Source organism: Pipistrellus hanaki (genome assembly GCF_964339955.1).
Source record: "Pipistrellus hanaki genome assembly, chromosome: X".
Lineage (NCBI taxonomy): Eukaryota > Metazoa > Chordata > Mammalia > Chiroptera > Vespertilionidae > Pipistrellus > Pipistrellus hanaki.
In genome coordinates, this window is record NC_140524.1 from 35,031,471 (window position 1) to 35,047,538 (window position 16,068).

At 41.8% G+C, this 16,068-nt stretch overlaps 1 protein-coding gene across 1 annotated transcript in view; it reads left to right on the forward strand.

Moving 5' to 3' along the window:
• The first annotated feature begins 254 nt into the window (after positions 1 to 254).
• The window catches only part of NKAP (NFKB activating protein), a 34,448-nt gene continuing 18,634 nt past the window's right edge, over positions 255 to 16,068 (forward strand). Inside the window, exons 1-2 of the mRNA XM_084870398.1 lie at positions 255 to 800; positions 4,499 to 4,579. Of these exons, the coding sequence (XP_084726524.1) occupies positions 415 to 800; positions 4,499 to 4,579 (467 nt within the window). The 5' untranslated portion in view covers positions 255 to 414. The remainder of the gene's footprint in view (positions 801 to 4,498; positions 4,580 to 16,068) is intronic.

Here is a 16,068-nt window from a genome sequence, read left to right on the forward strand (position 1 = left end):
ATACAGAAACATGTAAAATTACATGGCTTTGGTGTTCATACGGCCGCTGAGTGAAAAGTGTGCTGTGGCCTGTCGTCTCGTCCTTCTCTTCAGGTATTTCCATTTGAGGATGAAGAAAAGATATGGTCTCCAGCCAGTTTAGAATCCAGCAACCTCGCTCGGAACCGGAAGAACGTACGGATCCGGTTGCCCCACCGGCTTATTTATGCCGTTACACACATCGCCTTCCGTAGGCAGCGCTAGCTAGTAAGTCCGGGGAAGATATTTGCCGAAGTACCCGGAACTGTTTCCAAGGTTTCTTCAGATTCTGGTAGTAGTGTGGTGACAGGTTTTGCGACCCAAGCAGCCGCTACCTTCCCAGGTTAGAGAGATAGCCCCCTCCCCCTCCCCCGCCTCGGGAACGCCGCGGCAGCGATGGCTCCGGTATCTGGTTCGCGCAGCCCCGAGAGGGAGGCCGCGGGCTCCAGGGTGAAGCGCCGCAGTTCGTCGAGGAGCCCTAAGCCCAGCAAATCCGCCCGCTCCCCGCGGGGCCGCCGCTCTCGCTCGCATTCTTGCTCTCGTTCTGGGGATCGGAATGGCCTCAGCCATCAGTCAAGTGGCCTCAGCCAAGGCTCCCGAAACCAGCCCTACCGCTCCCGCTCGCGGTCACGCTCTCGAGAGCGGCCCTCTGCGACACGGGGGACCCCCTTCGCTTCTGGTTCCTCGTCCGCCTATTATGGCGGCTACTCACGCCCCTACGGGAGCGACAAGCCTTGGCCTAGCCTCCTGGACAAGGAGAGGGAGGAAAGCCTGCGCCAGAAGTGAGTGAGACGGACGCATCCTCTCTTGCGCCCACCTCCCTTCCTAGTCGATTTATAGTTCATCCCTCCTGACTATTTGCATTTCTCTCTTTCCACCTGCCTTGCGCCCATTTTCATCCCTTCTTTCAGTCCACCCATGACAACACCTTATTCGCTCTTTTCTTCCCTTAGGTTTTCATTCATCCTCAGGTCCCTTTAGACAGTGCCCTGGTCTCCCACCCCTCCCTTCTGCTCCTGACATGTAGCGGCCATGGACAGGAGCCTCAGACCTACCGGAATTATATAGCATTATTATATAGCATTTACTTGGTTGCGTGGTTATCATTCATGAGCATGCTTTTATTTCCCACTAGACTGACATCTTGGAAAGGAGAAGCCCTATTTTATTGATTACAAAATTTGCAGTACTTTGTAGAAACACAACCATTGCTTGTTGAATGAATGATCAGCCAGGTTTAAGATGATAACAGGATATGTAAGTGGAAATGTTTTATAATGAGCTGGGAAGCATTGAGATTAAGGGTTTAAATTGGAGAGGTGAAAAACTGAGATAAGATGATTAAATGAATGTAGAAAATGTGACCTGCTACTCCATTAAAAAAATTTTAATTTTTTTAATGGAGTAGCAGGTCCATAAAAAAATTTTTATGCTACTCCATAAAAAAAGATTTTGGAACTTATTGTATGAAATTTGCCTTTGTACATTTAGCAGACACATAATTTACCTTAGAACAGGTGGCAGCCCTGACCGGTTTGGCTCAGTGGATAGAGCATCAGGTTCGATTCTGATCAAGGGCATGTACCTCTGTACATTAGGCTACATTGAGAAAGGTCTTGTTAAATGTTCTCAGTCTTGACCATGAAAAATAAGGTCATGATGAGATCAGGTCTCTAACGAGAGTGAGTATTAGAGTGTGGAAAATGGTAGTTTAAAAAGTAGAAAGGAGCCACAACCGGTTTGGCTCAGTGGATAGAGGGTCGGTCTGCGGACTGAAAGGTCCCAGCTTCGATTCTGGTCAAGGGCCTGTACATTGGTTGCGGGCACATCCCCAATAGGGGGTGTGCAGGAGGCAGCTGGTCGATGTTTCTCTCTCATCGATGTTTCTAGCTCTCTATCCCTCTCCCTTCCTCTCTGTTAAAAATCAATAAAATATATAATTTTTTTAAAAAAGTAGAAAGGAGCCGAGACCGGTTTGGCTCAATGGATAGAGCGTCGGCTTGGGGACTGAAGGGTCCCGGGTTCGATTCCGGTCAAGGGCATGTACCTTGGCTGCGGGCATATCCCCGGTAGGGGGTGTGCAAGAGGCAGCTGATCGATGACTCTCTCTCATCGATGTTTCTAACTCTCTATCTCTCTCCCTTCCTATCTGTACAAAATCAATAAAATATATATTTTAAAAAATAAAAAAGTAGAAAGGAAAGGAGTTATAATTATTACTGAGCCTTAATATCAAATGCTTATTGAGTGTTAAACTTATTGAGTGTCGGGCACTTTTAAAGTATTAGTCATTGAGGTTAAGGGTATAACAGCTGGGAGATGTCCCCATGAATTGTTTTCTTCCAGGAGAGGAAAGTCCATAAAGCACAGTCCATGAAGAGGACAGGCTCCAGAATCAGACTGCCTAAATTTGAAGCACTTCTTTGCTACTTAATAGTTGTGTGACCTTGGACAATTTACTTTACCTCTATGAGCTTCATTTCTTCACTATATTTAAAAGGGATAAAATTAGCACAATTGCTTTTAGAGTTGTAATGATTTAGTGCTCCAGATATAATAATATTTAAGTGTTAGATATTAGGTTTTCCTGCATGGGAACAGAAAGAATAAAAATGGTCCTGAGTTAGGTTGAAGACCTCCTATGCAAATTGTTTTTCAGAGGTTATCCTGAGGTTGCATCAATCAAAACAACCAGCTTCTTACTAGATAATTCTCACACAAAGATTTTGGAACTTATTGTATGAAATTTGCCTTTGTACATTTAGAAGACAAATAATTTATCTTAAGAAAACATGTGGCAGTCCTGACTTGTTTGGCTCAGTGGATAGAGCATCAGCCTGTGGACTGAAAGGTCCCAGGTTCGATTCTGGTCAAGGGCATGTACCTTGTTTGTGGGCACATCCCCAGTAGGAGGTGTGCAAGAGGCAGCTGATTGATGTTTCTAACTCTCTATTCCTCTCCCTTCCTCTCTGTAAAAAAACAATAAAAGATATATTTTAAAAAAGAGAGAGAGAGAGAGAACAGGTGGCGGCAGGGGTGAGAATTTAACTGCTTCGCCGAAACCGGTTTGGCTCAGTGGATAGAGTGTCGGCCTGCGGACTGGGGGGTCCCGGGTTCGATTCTGGTCAGGGGCATGTACCTTGGTTGCCAGCATATCCCCGGTCGGGGGTGTGCAGGAGGCAGCTGGTCGATGACTCTCTCTCATCGATGTTTCTGGCTCTCTGTCTCTCTCCCTTCCCCTCTGTACAAAATCAATAAAAATATTTAAAAAAAAAAAAAAAGAATTTAACTGCTTGATCTTTCAAGCATTCTTCTTTCACCCCCCTATGCATTATATCCCAAGTTCAGTTATAAGTATGTCCCTTTTTAGACTGTTTCTTCAAGTAGGAAGCCTGATTCTGACTGTATGGTTATAATGTCCCTTTCCCTGAATAAAGAAGTAAAAAATCATTTATTCAAACAGTCAAACGAATTATATTTATATTGTGAATTTTTTAATGGAGTAACAAGCAGCTAAACTTTGAGGCACAGCCTTATATTTTTTTGTTTTATTTTTAAATATATTTTTATTGATTTCAGAAAGAAAAGGAAAGAGAGAGAGAGAGAGCGAGAAACATCAGTGATGAGATGGAATCATTGATTGGCTGCCTCCTGCATGCTCCCTACTGAGATCCAGCCTACAACCCAGGCATGTGCCCTGACCAGGAATGGAATCATGACCTCCTGGTTCATAGGTTGGCACTCAACCACTGAACCACACCAGCTGGGAGAGCATTAGTTGTTTTAGGTGTGGTTTTTTTTGTTTGTTTTGTTTTGTTTTTGTATTTCGTTTGCTTGTTTATGAGTTATAACAAAAATTAAGAGAAGACATCACAAACATAAAACAAAAAAATTTTATGGTCTCCACGAGTAGATACATACTTCTTTTCAAAAAAAAAAATGCCTAAAAGGAAAACAGAAAACAAACCCTGTATCTCATTGAGTACAGTTTTTCTCCAATAAAACTTGTTTTCAGAGCTTCCTTTATTTTCTACTTCTAGTGCTTCATTTTTATTTTCTTCATTAATTCTTGAGTTCCAGCAAATGGAAGGTTTGACCAAACAAAAATAATGACTTTTCTTTATTTTCATAAATGTGTAAACAAAGTAAGTGTTTCCAAATGTAAAACTGTTTGTCATATGTTGCAGAAGATGAAATGAGCAGTTGTGAGCAATGTCATATATGCAGCAGAAAGGATGCACTTGATAGGCTGCATTTCTGGCCCAGCCTCTCACGCTGTTTGTAATCTGTACCATTTGAAAGTACTATCAAAACATCAGATCGTAATTGTTGAGTTTATATTTAAACCAAGTTTTTATTAATTTAAAGATTAAAATGTAAAGGGGAAATAGGATTCAACTGAAATCTTTGGAATTTGATTATATATTTAGGAAGCATCATTTATTTATGGAGTTGTAATTTACATGCCTGTATCTTCTAGGAGATTAAGTGAGAGAGAGAGGATTGGAGAATTGGGAGCTCCTGAAGTATGGGGACTTTCTCCAAAGAATCCAGAACCGGAGTAAGTGATTTAAAAATATTTTTTTTAAATTTATCATTTGTTTAAATATAGTCTGTTGTCAAATTTTTTGTTGAGTGAAGAACTTGAAGTACAGCTCACCTTTTTCTCCTTTCATGTGATTTATGCTCTTCTACCCCTTAAGTTTTAAAGCATTGGACATACCTAAAGATTAAAACATGTTGAGAGTGGATTGGCATACTGATAAGTTTTCTTAAATTGTTATTCACGGGTTGCTAATTTCCTAATCATAGAAAGGTTCAGTCTTTAAACAAATACATTTATATTATTTCTTTTTTTAATTTAAATTTTTTATTGTTGAGAGTATTATATATGTCTCCTTTTTCCTCCACTGACTTCTCCCGTTTGCTCCCACCCCCCAGCACATGTCCCCACCTCCCTACTGTCTGTGTCCTTTGGTTATGCTTATATGTATACATACAAGTCCTTGGTTGATCTCTTACCCAAAACCTCTCTCGCCCACCCCTGCCTTCTCTCTGAGGCTCGACAGTCTGTCCAATGCTTCTGTGTCTCTGGATTTATTTTAGTTCATCAGTTTATGTTGTTCATTATATTCCACAAATGAGTGAGACCATTTTATCTTTCTCCAACTGGGTTATTTCGCTTAGCATAATGCTCTCCAGTTCCATCCATGTTGTTGTAAATGGTAAGATTTTTTTTATAGCAGCATAGTATTCCATTGCATAGATGTACCACAGTTTTGTTTTGGGTATTTTCTTTATTGATTAAGGTATTACATATGTGTCCTTATCCCTCTATTGCCCCCCACACCTCCCACACTCATTCCCTCACCCCCTGGTGTCTGTGCCCATTGGTTAGGCTTATATTCATGCATACAAGTCCTTTGGTTGATCTCTCCCCCTTACCCCCACCTTAATTTCATTTTTCGAATGTATCTGTCCAATTTTCCCAACATCACTTGTTGAAGAGACTGTCTTGACTCCATTGTATGTTCGTGCCTCCTTTGTTAAATATTTATTGAGTATAATGGCTTGGGTTATTATAAAGGTGATTTCTGGGTTCTCTGTTCTGTTCCATTGATCTATATGTCTGTTCTTGAGCCAGTACCAGGCTGTTTTGAGAACAGTGGCTTTATAATACAGCTTGAAATCTGGTATTGAGATCCCTCCTACTTTGTTCTTCTTTCTCAGGATTGCTGTGACTATTGGAGGTCCTTTTTTACTCCAGATGAATTTTTGGAGGGTTCTTTCTAGGTCTGTGAAATATGCAGTTGATATTTTAATGGAGAGTGCATTGAACCTATAGATTGCTTTGGGTAGTATGGACATTTTAATGATGTTGATTCTACCAATCCATGAACACAGTATGTTCTTCCATTTGGTTATGTTTTCCTCTATCTCTTTTTTCAATATCCTATAGTTTTCCAAGTACAGGTCTTTTACATCCTTAGTTAACTGTATTCCTAGATATCTTAATTTTTTTGGTGGAATGATAAATGGGATTTTTTTATTTTTTTTTTTAGTTTCTCTTTCTGTGAGTTCATTATTGGTGTATATAAAAATGCATCGATGCCGGGACCGGTTTGGCTCAATGGATAGAGTGTCGGCTTGGGGACTGAAGGGTCCCGGGTTCGATTCCGGTCAAGGGCATGTACCTTGGTTGCGGGCATATCCCCAGTAGGGGGTGTGCAAGAGGCAGCTGATCGATGACTCTCTCTCATCGATGTTTCTGGCTCTCTATCTCTCGCCCTTCCTCTCTGTACAAAATTAATAAAATATATTTTTTTTAAATGCATCGATTTCTGGGCATTAATTTTGTATCCTGCTACATTGCCAAATTAAGTCTGGAAGTTTTTTGATTGAGCCTTTCAGGTTTTCTATCTACAACATTATGTCATCTGCAAATACTGATACTGTACCATCCTTGCATCCCTGGTATAAATCCCACTTGGTTGTGGGGTTTCTAATGTAATGCTGGATCTGATTTGCCAGAATTTTGTTGAGGATTTTAGCATGCACTAGTATGTTCATCAGGGATATTGGCCTGTAGTTTTCTTTCTTTATTGTGTCTTTATCTGGTTCTGGAGTTACGATAATGCTGGCTTCATAGAAAGAGCTTGGAAATGTGCCTTCCTCCTGAATTTTTTTAATAGTCTGAGGAGGATAGGTTTTAGTTCTTCTTTGAGTGTTTGCTAGAACTCCCCTGTAAAACCATTTGGACCAGGGATTTTGTTGGCTGGAAGTTTTTTGATTACTGCTTGAATTTCATCAGTAGTTATTAGCCTATTCAGGTTTTTTTATTCCTCCTGGTTGAATTTTGGAAGGTCCTATTTTTCTAGGAATATGTCCATTTCTCTTAGGTTGGCCAGTTTGTTTGAATAGAGCTACTCATGGTATTTTTTTTTTTTAATGCTTCTTCTTATCTCTGTGGGTCTGTTGTTATTTTGCCTCTTTCATTTCTGATTTTGTTTATTTGGGTCCTCTCTATTTCCTGGTGAGCCTGGCTAGAGGTTCATCGATCTTGTTTATCCTTTCAAAAAACCAGCTCTTGGTTTTATTGATCTTTTGTATTTTTTTGTGTGTGTTTTTTGTTTTTGTTTTTTTGTCTCCATGTTGTTTATTTCCACTCTCTGGATCCATTCTGTTCATCAGTTTGTTTTTTGTTGCTTAGATTCTACAGATGAGTAAGGTCATGTGATACCTGTCTTTCTCTGACTGACTTATTTCACTTAGCATGATATTCTCCAGGTCCTTCAATGCTGTCTCGAAGGGTAAGAGGTCCTTCTTTTTTACTGCTGCATAGCATTCCATGGTATAAATGTACCACAGTTTTTTGTCTACTCATCTACTAATGGGCACTTGGGCTGTTTCCAGATCTTAGCTACTATAAATTGTGCTGCTATGAACGTAGGGGTGCGTATATTCTTTCTGCTTGGTGTTTCAGGTTTCTTAGAATATTTTTCTAGAAGTAGGATCACTGGGTCAAATTGCGGTTCCATATTTAATTTTTTGAGGAAATTCCATACTATTTTCCATAATGGCTGCACCAGTCTGCATTCCCACTAGCAGTGTACTAAAGTTCCCTTTTCTCCACATCCTCGCCAGCACTTGTCATTTGTTGATTTGTTTTTTGTTTTTAATATATTTTTTTATTGATTTCAGAGAGGAAGGAAGAGGGAGAGAGGGATAGAAACATTAATGATGAGACAGAATCATTGATCAGCTGCCTCCTGTATGCCCCCTCCTGGGGATCAAACATGCAATCCAGACATGTGCCCTTGGCCAGAATCAAACCTGGAACCCTTCATTTTGGAGGCCGATGCTCTATTCACTGGCCCAAACTGGCTAGAGCTGTTGATTTGTTGATGGTAGCCGTTCTTACAGGTGTGAGGTGATACTTCTTTTCATTTCAATTTGCATCTCTCTAATGATCAGTGACTTAGAGCATTTTTTATATGTCTCTTGGCCATCTGTATGTCCTCTTTGGAGAAGTGTCTATTTCGGTCCTTTGCCCTTCCTTTTTATTGGATAAATTGTCTTCCTTTTGTTAAGTTGCATGAGTTACTTACATATTTTGGATATTTAAACCCTTTATCAGATGTATCATTGCCAAATACATTCTCTCTGCAGTGGGCTTCCTTTTCATTTTGTTGATGATTTCTTTTGATGTGCAGAAGCTTTTTATTTTGATGTAGTCCCATTTATTTATTTTCTACTTAGTTTCCTGTGCCTTAGGAAATATATCTGTAAACATATTGCTACAAGGGATGTCTGAGATTTTGCTGCCTATGGTTTCTTCTAGGATTTTTATGGGTTCACGACTTACACTTTAGTCCTTTATCCATTCTGAGTTTATTTTTGTGTATGGTGTAAGTTGGTGGTCTAGTTTCTTTTCTTCTTTCTTTTCTTTTTTTTTTTTTTTGCTTGCATGTATCTGTTCAATTTTCCCAACACCATTTATTGAAGAGACTCTCTTGACTCCATTGTATGCTCTTGCCTTCTTGTCAAATATAAATTGAGCATAATGGCTTGGGTCGATTTCTGGGCTTTCCATTCTGTTCCATCTATCTATATACCTGTTCTTGTGCCAGTACCAGGCTGTTTTGATTATGCTGGCTTTGTAGTATAACTTGAAATCTGGTATTGTGATTCCTCCAACTTTGTTTTTCTTTCTCAAGATTGCTACAGCTATTTGAGGTCTTTTTTTAATTCCATATAAATTTTTGGAGAGTTTGGTCTACGTCTGTAAAATATGCCTTTAGTATTTTAACTAGTGGCCCGGTGCATGAAATTTGTGCACAGGGGCGGGGCGGGGGGATAGTGTCCCTCAGCCCGGCCTGCATACTCTCCAATCTGGGACCCCTTGAAGGATATCCTACTGCCTAAACCAGCAGTTGGACATCCCTCTCACAATCCAGAACTACTGGCTCTAACTACTCACCTGTCTGCCTGCCTGTCTGATTGCCCCTAACCACTCTCCCTGCCAGTCTGCTCGCCCCCAACTGCCCCCCACTGCCGGCCTGCTCACCTCCAAATGCCCCCCACCAGCCTGATCACCCCCAACTGCCCCCCCATGCCAGTGTGCTCGCCCCCAACTGCCCTCCTGCCGGCCTGCTCACCCCCAACTGCCCCCCCCCCACTGGCCTGCTTGCCCCACCTCCCCTCCCCATTGGCCTGCTCTCTCCCAATTGCCCCCTGCTGGCCTGCTCACTCCAAACTGCCCTCCACTGTCCTGATCACCTCTAGTTGACCCCCATGATGGTCTGCTTGTCCCCAACTACCCCCTCCTGCTGGCCTGCTCACCCCCACCTGCCCTCCCCACTGGCCTACTCACCCCCAACTACTCCCCTGCTGGCCTGCTCAACCCAAACTTCCCCCCGCTATCCTGATCAACCCCACTGACAGCCTGCTTGCCCCCAACTGGCCCCCTTGCTGCTCTGCTCACCCCCAGCTGCCCCCCGCCAACCTGATAACTCCCAATAGCCCCCCCTACCAAAATGATCACCCACAACTGCTATCCCATCCTGGCCTGACCACCCACAACTGCCCTCCCCTCTTGGCCTCTAATTGCCTCTACCTCAGCCCCGCCACCATGGCTTTGTCCAGAAGAACATCCAGAAGGTCTCCTGGAAGGTCTCCCAGTCTAATTAGCATGTTACCCTTTTATTAGATAGAGGCCTGTTGCACAGGTGGGGGCAGGCTGGTTTGCCCTGAAGGGTGTCCTGGATCAGGGTGGGGGTTCCCTTGGGGCAAGGGGCAGCCTGGGCGAGGGGCCTGTGGTGGATTGCAGCCCTGCTATGCCCCCATGGGGTGAGGGTCTCTGCTGGGAGGTCGCTGCCAGCCTGGGTGAGGGGCTGAGGGCTGTTTACAAACTGGCCACACCCCCTTCAGGGTGAGAGTTCCTGCTAGGGTGCCTGGTAAGCCAGGGTGAGGGGCTAATGGCTGTTTACAGGCTTTCCATGCCTCCCAGCAGGGACCGTCACCCCATGGGGGCGTGGCCAGCCTGTGTAGAGGCTGAGGGCCGTTTTCAGGCTTGCCACATCCCCTTCAGGTTCGGGGTTCCCACTGAGGTGCCTGGCCAGTCTGGCTGAGGGGTTGATGGCTGTTTGCAGGCTGGCCAAGCCCCCCAACGGGGCCCCTCACCCCATGGGGGGTGTGGCCAGACTAGGTAAGGGGCTGAGGACTGTTTACAGATTGGCCACACACCCCCAGTGACCCAGGCTCCCAGCCACTACTTCAGCAGCAGCCAGAGTGGGGGAGAAGCTTGGCTTCCTCCATTGCTGGGAACAATCCAAGCCTCCTGCTCACTCCAGCTCCATGGCCACTGCCATCTTTGTTGGGTTAATTTGCATACTCACTCCTGATTGTCTGCTGGGCGTAGCAGAGTGACGGTCAATTTGCATGTTTCTCTTTTATTAGTGTAGATAGGGGTTGCATTGAATTTGTAGATTTCCTTGGGTAATATGAACATTTTAATGATGTTGCTTCTACCAATCTATGAATATGGTATATTCTTTCACTTGTTTATATCCTCTTCTCTCTCGTTTTTCAACACCCTGTAGTTGTCTGAGTATTGTCGTTTGCCTCCTTGGTTAAGTTTATTCCTGAGTATCTTAATTTTTTTGTTGCAATGGTAAATGGGATTGTTTGTTTAGTTTCTCTGAGAATTCATTATTGCTAATAAAAAAAGCCCTGGATTTTTGGGTGTTGATTTTGTATCCTGCTACATTGCCAAATTCATTTATTAAATCTAGTAGTTTTTTGGTGGAGACTTTAGGGTTTTCTTTTTCTTTCTTTTTTAACATAGATTTCTTTCTTTTTTTTGTATTTTCACTGAATTTTTACAGAGAGGAAGAGAGAGTGATAGTCAGAAACATCAATGAGAGAGAAACGTGGATGAGCTGCTTCATGCACGCCCCCTACTGGGGATCAAGCCCGCAACCAAGAGACATGCCCTCCACTGGAATCGAACCCGGGACCTTTCAGTCTGTGGCCCGATGCTCTATCCACTGAGCCAAACCAGTTAGGGCTTTAGGGTTTTCTGTGTACAATATCATGTCATCTGCGAATAATGAGAGTTTTATTTCCTACTCTCCAATTTGGATGCCTTTTATTTCTTCTTGTCTGATCAATGTGACTAGGACCTCCAGTACTATGTTGAATAGGAGTGGTGAAAGCGAATATCCCTGTTTTGTTCCTGTTCTTAGAGGAAATGCTTTCAATTTTTGCCCATTTGAGTATGATGTTCATGTAGGTTTGTCATATATGGCCTTTATCATGTTGAGATATGTTCCCTCTATTCCCACTTTGCTGAGAGTTTTTATCAAAAATGAGTGTTGGATTTTATCAAATGCTTTTTCTGTGTCTGTTGATGTGATCATGTGATTTTTGTCTTTCATTTTCTTTATATGATGTATCACATTTATTGGTTTGTGAATGTTGCACCAGCCTTGCATCCTGGCAGAAATCCCACTTGATCATGGTGTATGATCTTTTATTTTATTTTTATTTTTTTAAATATATTTTATTGATTTTTTTTGCCCCCCTCCCTCCCTCCCATACATACCCTCCCTCCCCAGAGTTTTATGTCCATTGGTTGTACTTATATGCATGTACACAAGTCCTTCGGTTGATCTATTATCTCCCGCAGATCTCCCTCCCCTCCCTGCTGTAATTTGACAGTCTGCCTGTTGCTTTACTGTCTCTATATCTGTCTCTTGGTTCATCAGTTTATAATGTTCTTTATCATCCACAAATGAGTGAGGTCATGTGGTGTTTCTCTTTCATTGATTGGCTTATTTCACTCAGCATGATGTTCTCCAATTCCATCCAGGTTGCTGCAAATGATGAGAATTCCTTCTTTTTTATGGCAGCATAGTATTTCATTGTGTAGATGTACCACAGTTTTTGGATCCAATCATCTGCTGACGGGCACCTAGGCTGTTTCCAAATTCTGGCTATTGTAGCTTGTGCTGCTATGAACATAGGGGTGCATATATCCTTTCTGATTGGTGTTTCTAGTTTCTTGGGATATATTCCTAGAAGTGGGATTACTGGGTCAAATGGGAGTTCCATTTTCAGTTTTTTGAGGAAACTCCACACTGTTCTCCACAGTGGTTGCACCAGTCTGCATTCCCACCAGCAGTGTACGAGGGTTCCTTTTTCTCCGCAACCTCGCCAACACTTGTCGTTTGTTTATTTGTTGATGTTGGCCATTCTGACAGGTGTGAGATGGTACCGCATTGTTGTTTTGATTTGCACCTCTCGGACAATTAGTAACTTTGAGCATGTTTTCATGTGCCTTTTGGCTTTCCTTCTGTCTTCTTTTGAAAAGATTCTATTTAGGTCCATTGCCCATTTTTTAATTGAATCATTCATCTTCCTTTTATTTAGTTGTATAAGCTGTCTGTAAATGTTGGAGATTAAACCTTTATCAGTGGTATTATTTGCAAATATGTTCTCCCACACCGTGGGCTTTTTTGTTGTTTTGTTGATGGTTTCTTTTGCTGTAAAAAAGCTTTTTATTTTGATGTAGTCCCATTTGTTTATTTTCTCTTTAGCTTCCATTGCCCTAGGGGCAGTATCAGTGAAGAAGTTCTTTTGGCATATGTCTGAGATTTTGCTGCCTGTGGATGCCTCTAGTATTTTTATGGTTTCCCGTCTGATGTTTAAGTCCTGTATCCATTTTGAGTTTATTTTTGTGAATGGTATAAGTTGGTGATCTAGTTTCATTCTTTTGCATGTGTCTGTCCAATTTTCCCAACACCATTTATTGAAGAAACTGTCTTGACTCCATTGTATATTCGTGCCTCCTTTGTCAAATATTAATTGAGCATAGTGATTTGGGTTGATATCTGGGTTCTTGATTCTATTCCATTGATCTATATGTCTGTTCTTGTGCCAGTACCAGGCTGTTTTGAGAACAGTGGCTTTGTAATATAGTTTGAAGTCTGGTATTGAGATCCCTCCTACTTTACTCTTCTTTCTCAGGATTGCTGTGGCTATTCGGGGTCTTTTATTGTTCCAAATGAACTTTTGGAGAGTTCTTTCTAGGTTAGTGATATATGTCGTTGGTATTTTAATGGGGAGTGCATTGAACCTATAGATTGCTTTAGAAAGTATGGACATTTTGATGATGTTGATTCTACCAATCCATGAACATGGTATGTTCTTCCATCTCCTTACATCACATGTGTCAAACACAAGGCCCGCGGGCCAATCCAGCCCTCCAGGCCTTGCAATGTGGCCCGCACCGCGCTGTCATCACTGCACTCCGCTGTCAGTTTATGACATTGGCAGTTTATGACTGTTCAGTAAACCATTCGGCCCGCGATTTAGGCTGGATTTTAGATTTTGGCCCCTTCTCTGATTGAGTTCGACACCCCTACCTTACATCTTCCTCTATCTCTTTTTTCAGTGTCGTGTAGTTTTCCGCAAATAGGTCTTTTACTTCCTTAGTTAAATTTATTCCTAGGTATCTTAATTTTTTTGGTGTGATGATAAATGGAATTGCTTTTTTAGTCTCTGTTTCTGTAGTTTCACTGTTGGTGTATAGAAATGCCATGGATTTCTTGGCGTTAAGTTTGTATCCTGCTACATTGCCAAATTCATTTATTTAAGTCAATTAGTTTTTTAATGGAGTCTATTGGGTTTTTTATGTACAATATCATGTCATCTGCAAATAAGGATAACTTTACTTCTTTTCCAATTTGGATGCCTTTTATTTCCTCCTCTTGTCTAATTGCAATGGCTAGTACTTCCAGTACTATGTCAAACAGGAGTGGCGAGAGTGGGCATCCCTGTCTTGTTCCTGTTCTTAGAGGGAATGGTTTTAGTTTTTGCCCATTGAGTATAATGTTGGCTATGGGTTTACCATATATAGCTTTTATTATGTTGAGGTATGATCCTTGTACTCCCACCTTGTTAAGAGTTTTTATCAGGAAAGGGTGTTGGATTTTATCAAATGCTTTTTCTGCATCAATTGATATGACTATATGATTTTTATCTTTCAATTTGTTTATGTGATGTATCACGTTTATTGATTTGCGGATATTGTACCATCCTTGCATTCCTGGAATAAATCCTACTTGGTCATGGTGTATGATCTTTGTGATGTTCTTCTGGAGTTGATTTGCTAGAATTTTGTTGAGAATTTTGGCATCTATGTTCATGAGGGATATTGGCCTGTAATTCTCTTTCATTGAGTTGTCTTTATCTGGTTTTGGTATTAGGGTGATGCTGGCTTCATAGAAGGAGTTTGGAAGTGTTCCTTCCTCTTGGATTTTCTGGAATAGTCTGAGGAGGATAGGTTTTAGTTCTTCCTTGAATGTTTGGTAAAACTCTCCTGTGAAGCCATCTGGCCCTGGGCTTTTGTTTGCTGGAAGCTTTTTGATGACTGTTTCAATCTCTTCCCAAGTCACTGGTCTATTGAGATTTTTAGATTCTTCCTGATTGAGTTTTGGAAGTTTGTATTTTTCTTTTCTTTCTTTTAAATATATTTTATTGCAGCGTTTTTCAACCGCTGTTCCGCTGCACACTAGTGTGCCGCGAGATGTTGCCTGGTGTGCCGTAGGTGCAGACAAGACAAGAATTTTATAATTTTTCACTATTTTGTTTACTTAATATTTCATAATAAAGTAATTATAAAATACTTTCTTTGTCTTTATTTGATTCCTATTCAAGAGAATTACTTTATATATAGTCAATGTAGGCACAGAGTTAAATTTTTTAACATTTTCTAATGGTGGTGTGCCTCGTGATTTTTTTCATGAAACAAGTGTGCCTTCGCCCAAAAAAGGTTGAAAAACACTGTTTTATTGATTTTTTATACAGAGAGGAAGAGAGAGAGAAACATCGATGAGAGAGAGTCATCGATCAGCTGCCTCCTGCACACCCCCTACTGGGGATATGCCTGCAACCAAGGCACATGCCCTTGACCAGAATCAAACCCGGGACCCTTCAGTCCCCAAGCCGATGCTCTATCCATTGAGCCAAACCGGTCCCAGCTGGAAGTTTGTATTTTTCTAGGAATATGTCCATTTCCTCCAGGTTGTTCCGTTTGTTGGAATAGAGTTGTTCGCAGTATTTTGTAACAATCCATTGTATTTCAGTGGGGTTTGTTGTTATTTCACCTCTTCCATTTCTGATTTTGTTTATTTGGGTCCTCTCTCTTTGTTTCTTGGTTAGCCTGGCTAGAGGTCCATCTATCTTGTTTATCCTTTCAAAGAACCAGCTCTTGGTTTTGTTGAGGTGTATGATCTTTTAAATGTATTACTGGATCCAATTTGCTAATATTTTGTTGAGGACTTTAACATATGTGTTCATCAGGAATATTGGCCTGTAATTCTCTTTCTTTGTATTATAGTATCTTTATAACCATGATTTTGAATTCTATATCCAGTCGTTTGTTTTCCTCCATTTCTTTGTGATCTATTTCTTTGCTCCACATTTTCCCTGCTTCCCTGAGTTGGTAGGGTAGCTTTGTGTACTAGGTGTTCTATATGGCCCAGTGGTTCAGCCTCCCCAGTTACCTGAGGTGGACACTCTTGGTGCACCCCTTTGTGGGCTGTGTGCACAGTCTTGTTGTAGTTAAGCCTTGATTGTTGTTGGTATCACTGGGAGGAATTGACCTCCAGGCCAATTGGCTGTGAGAATCAGTTGTGTCTACAATGGGAGAACTTCTGTGCTGGAGACACCCTTATGGGGCAAGACTTGCTTCAGTGGGGCTTTGGTGCTCACTGAGTCTGCCCCCTGAGTGTGTCCCTTATGGATCTGAGGAGTTGTAATATGGATGGTCCCACTGTGACCCATGGGTACACTGGCTCTTGTATCTCTACAGAGGTGTTAATTTAGCCTCTGCCTGAGGCCACTCAGCAGGAGCTATGGAGAAATATGCATATTTTTCTTCTTTGGGGTTTGGAGGTGTCCAGATGATGCCCAGCTGTGAAGCAGTGTAAGCTGCTATGGAGTCTTGTGCCTTCTTTTGAATGTTCTGGGTCTCTCTGACCCAGC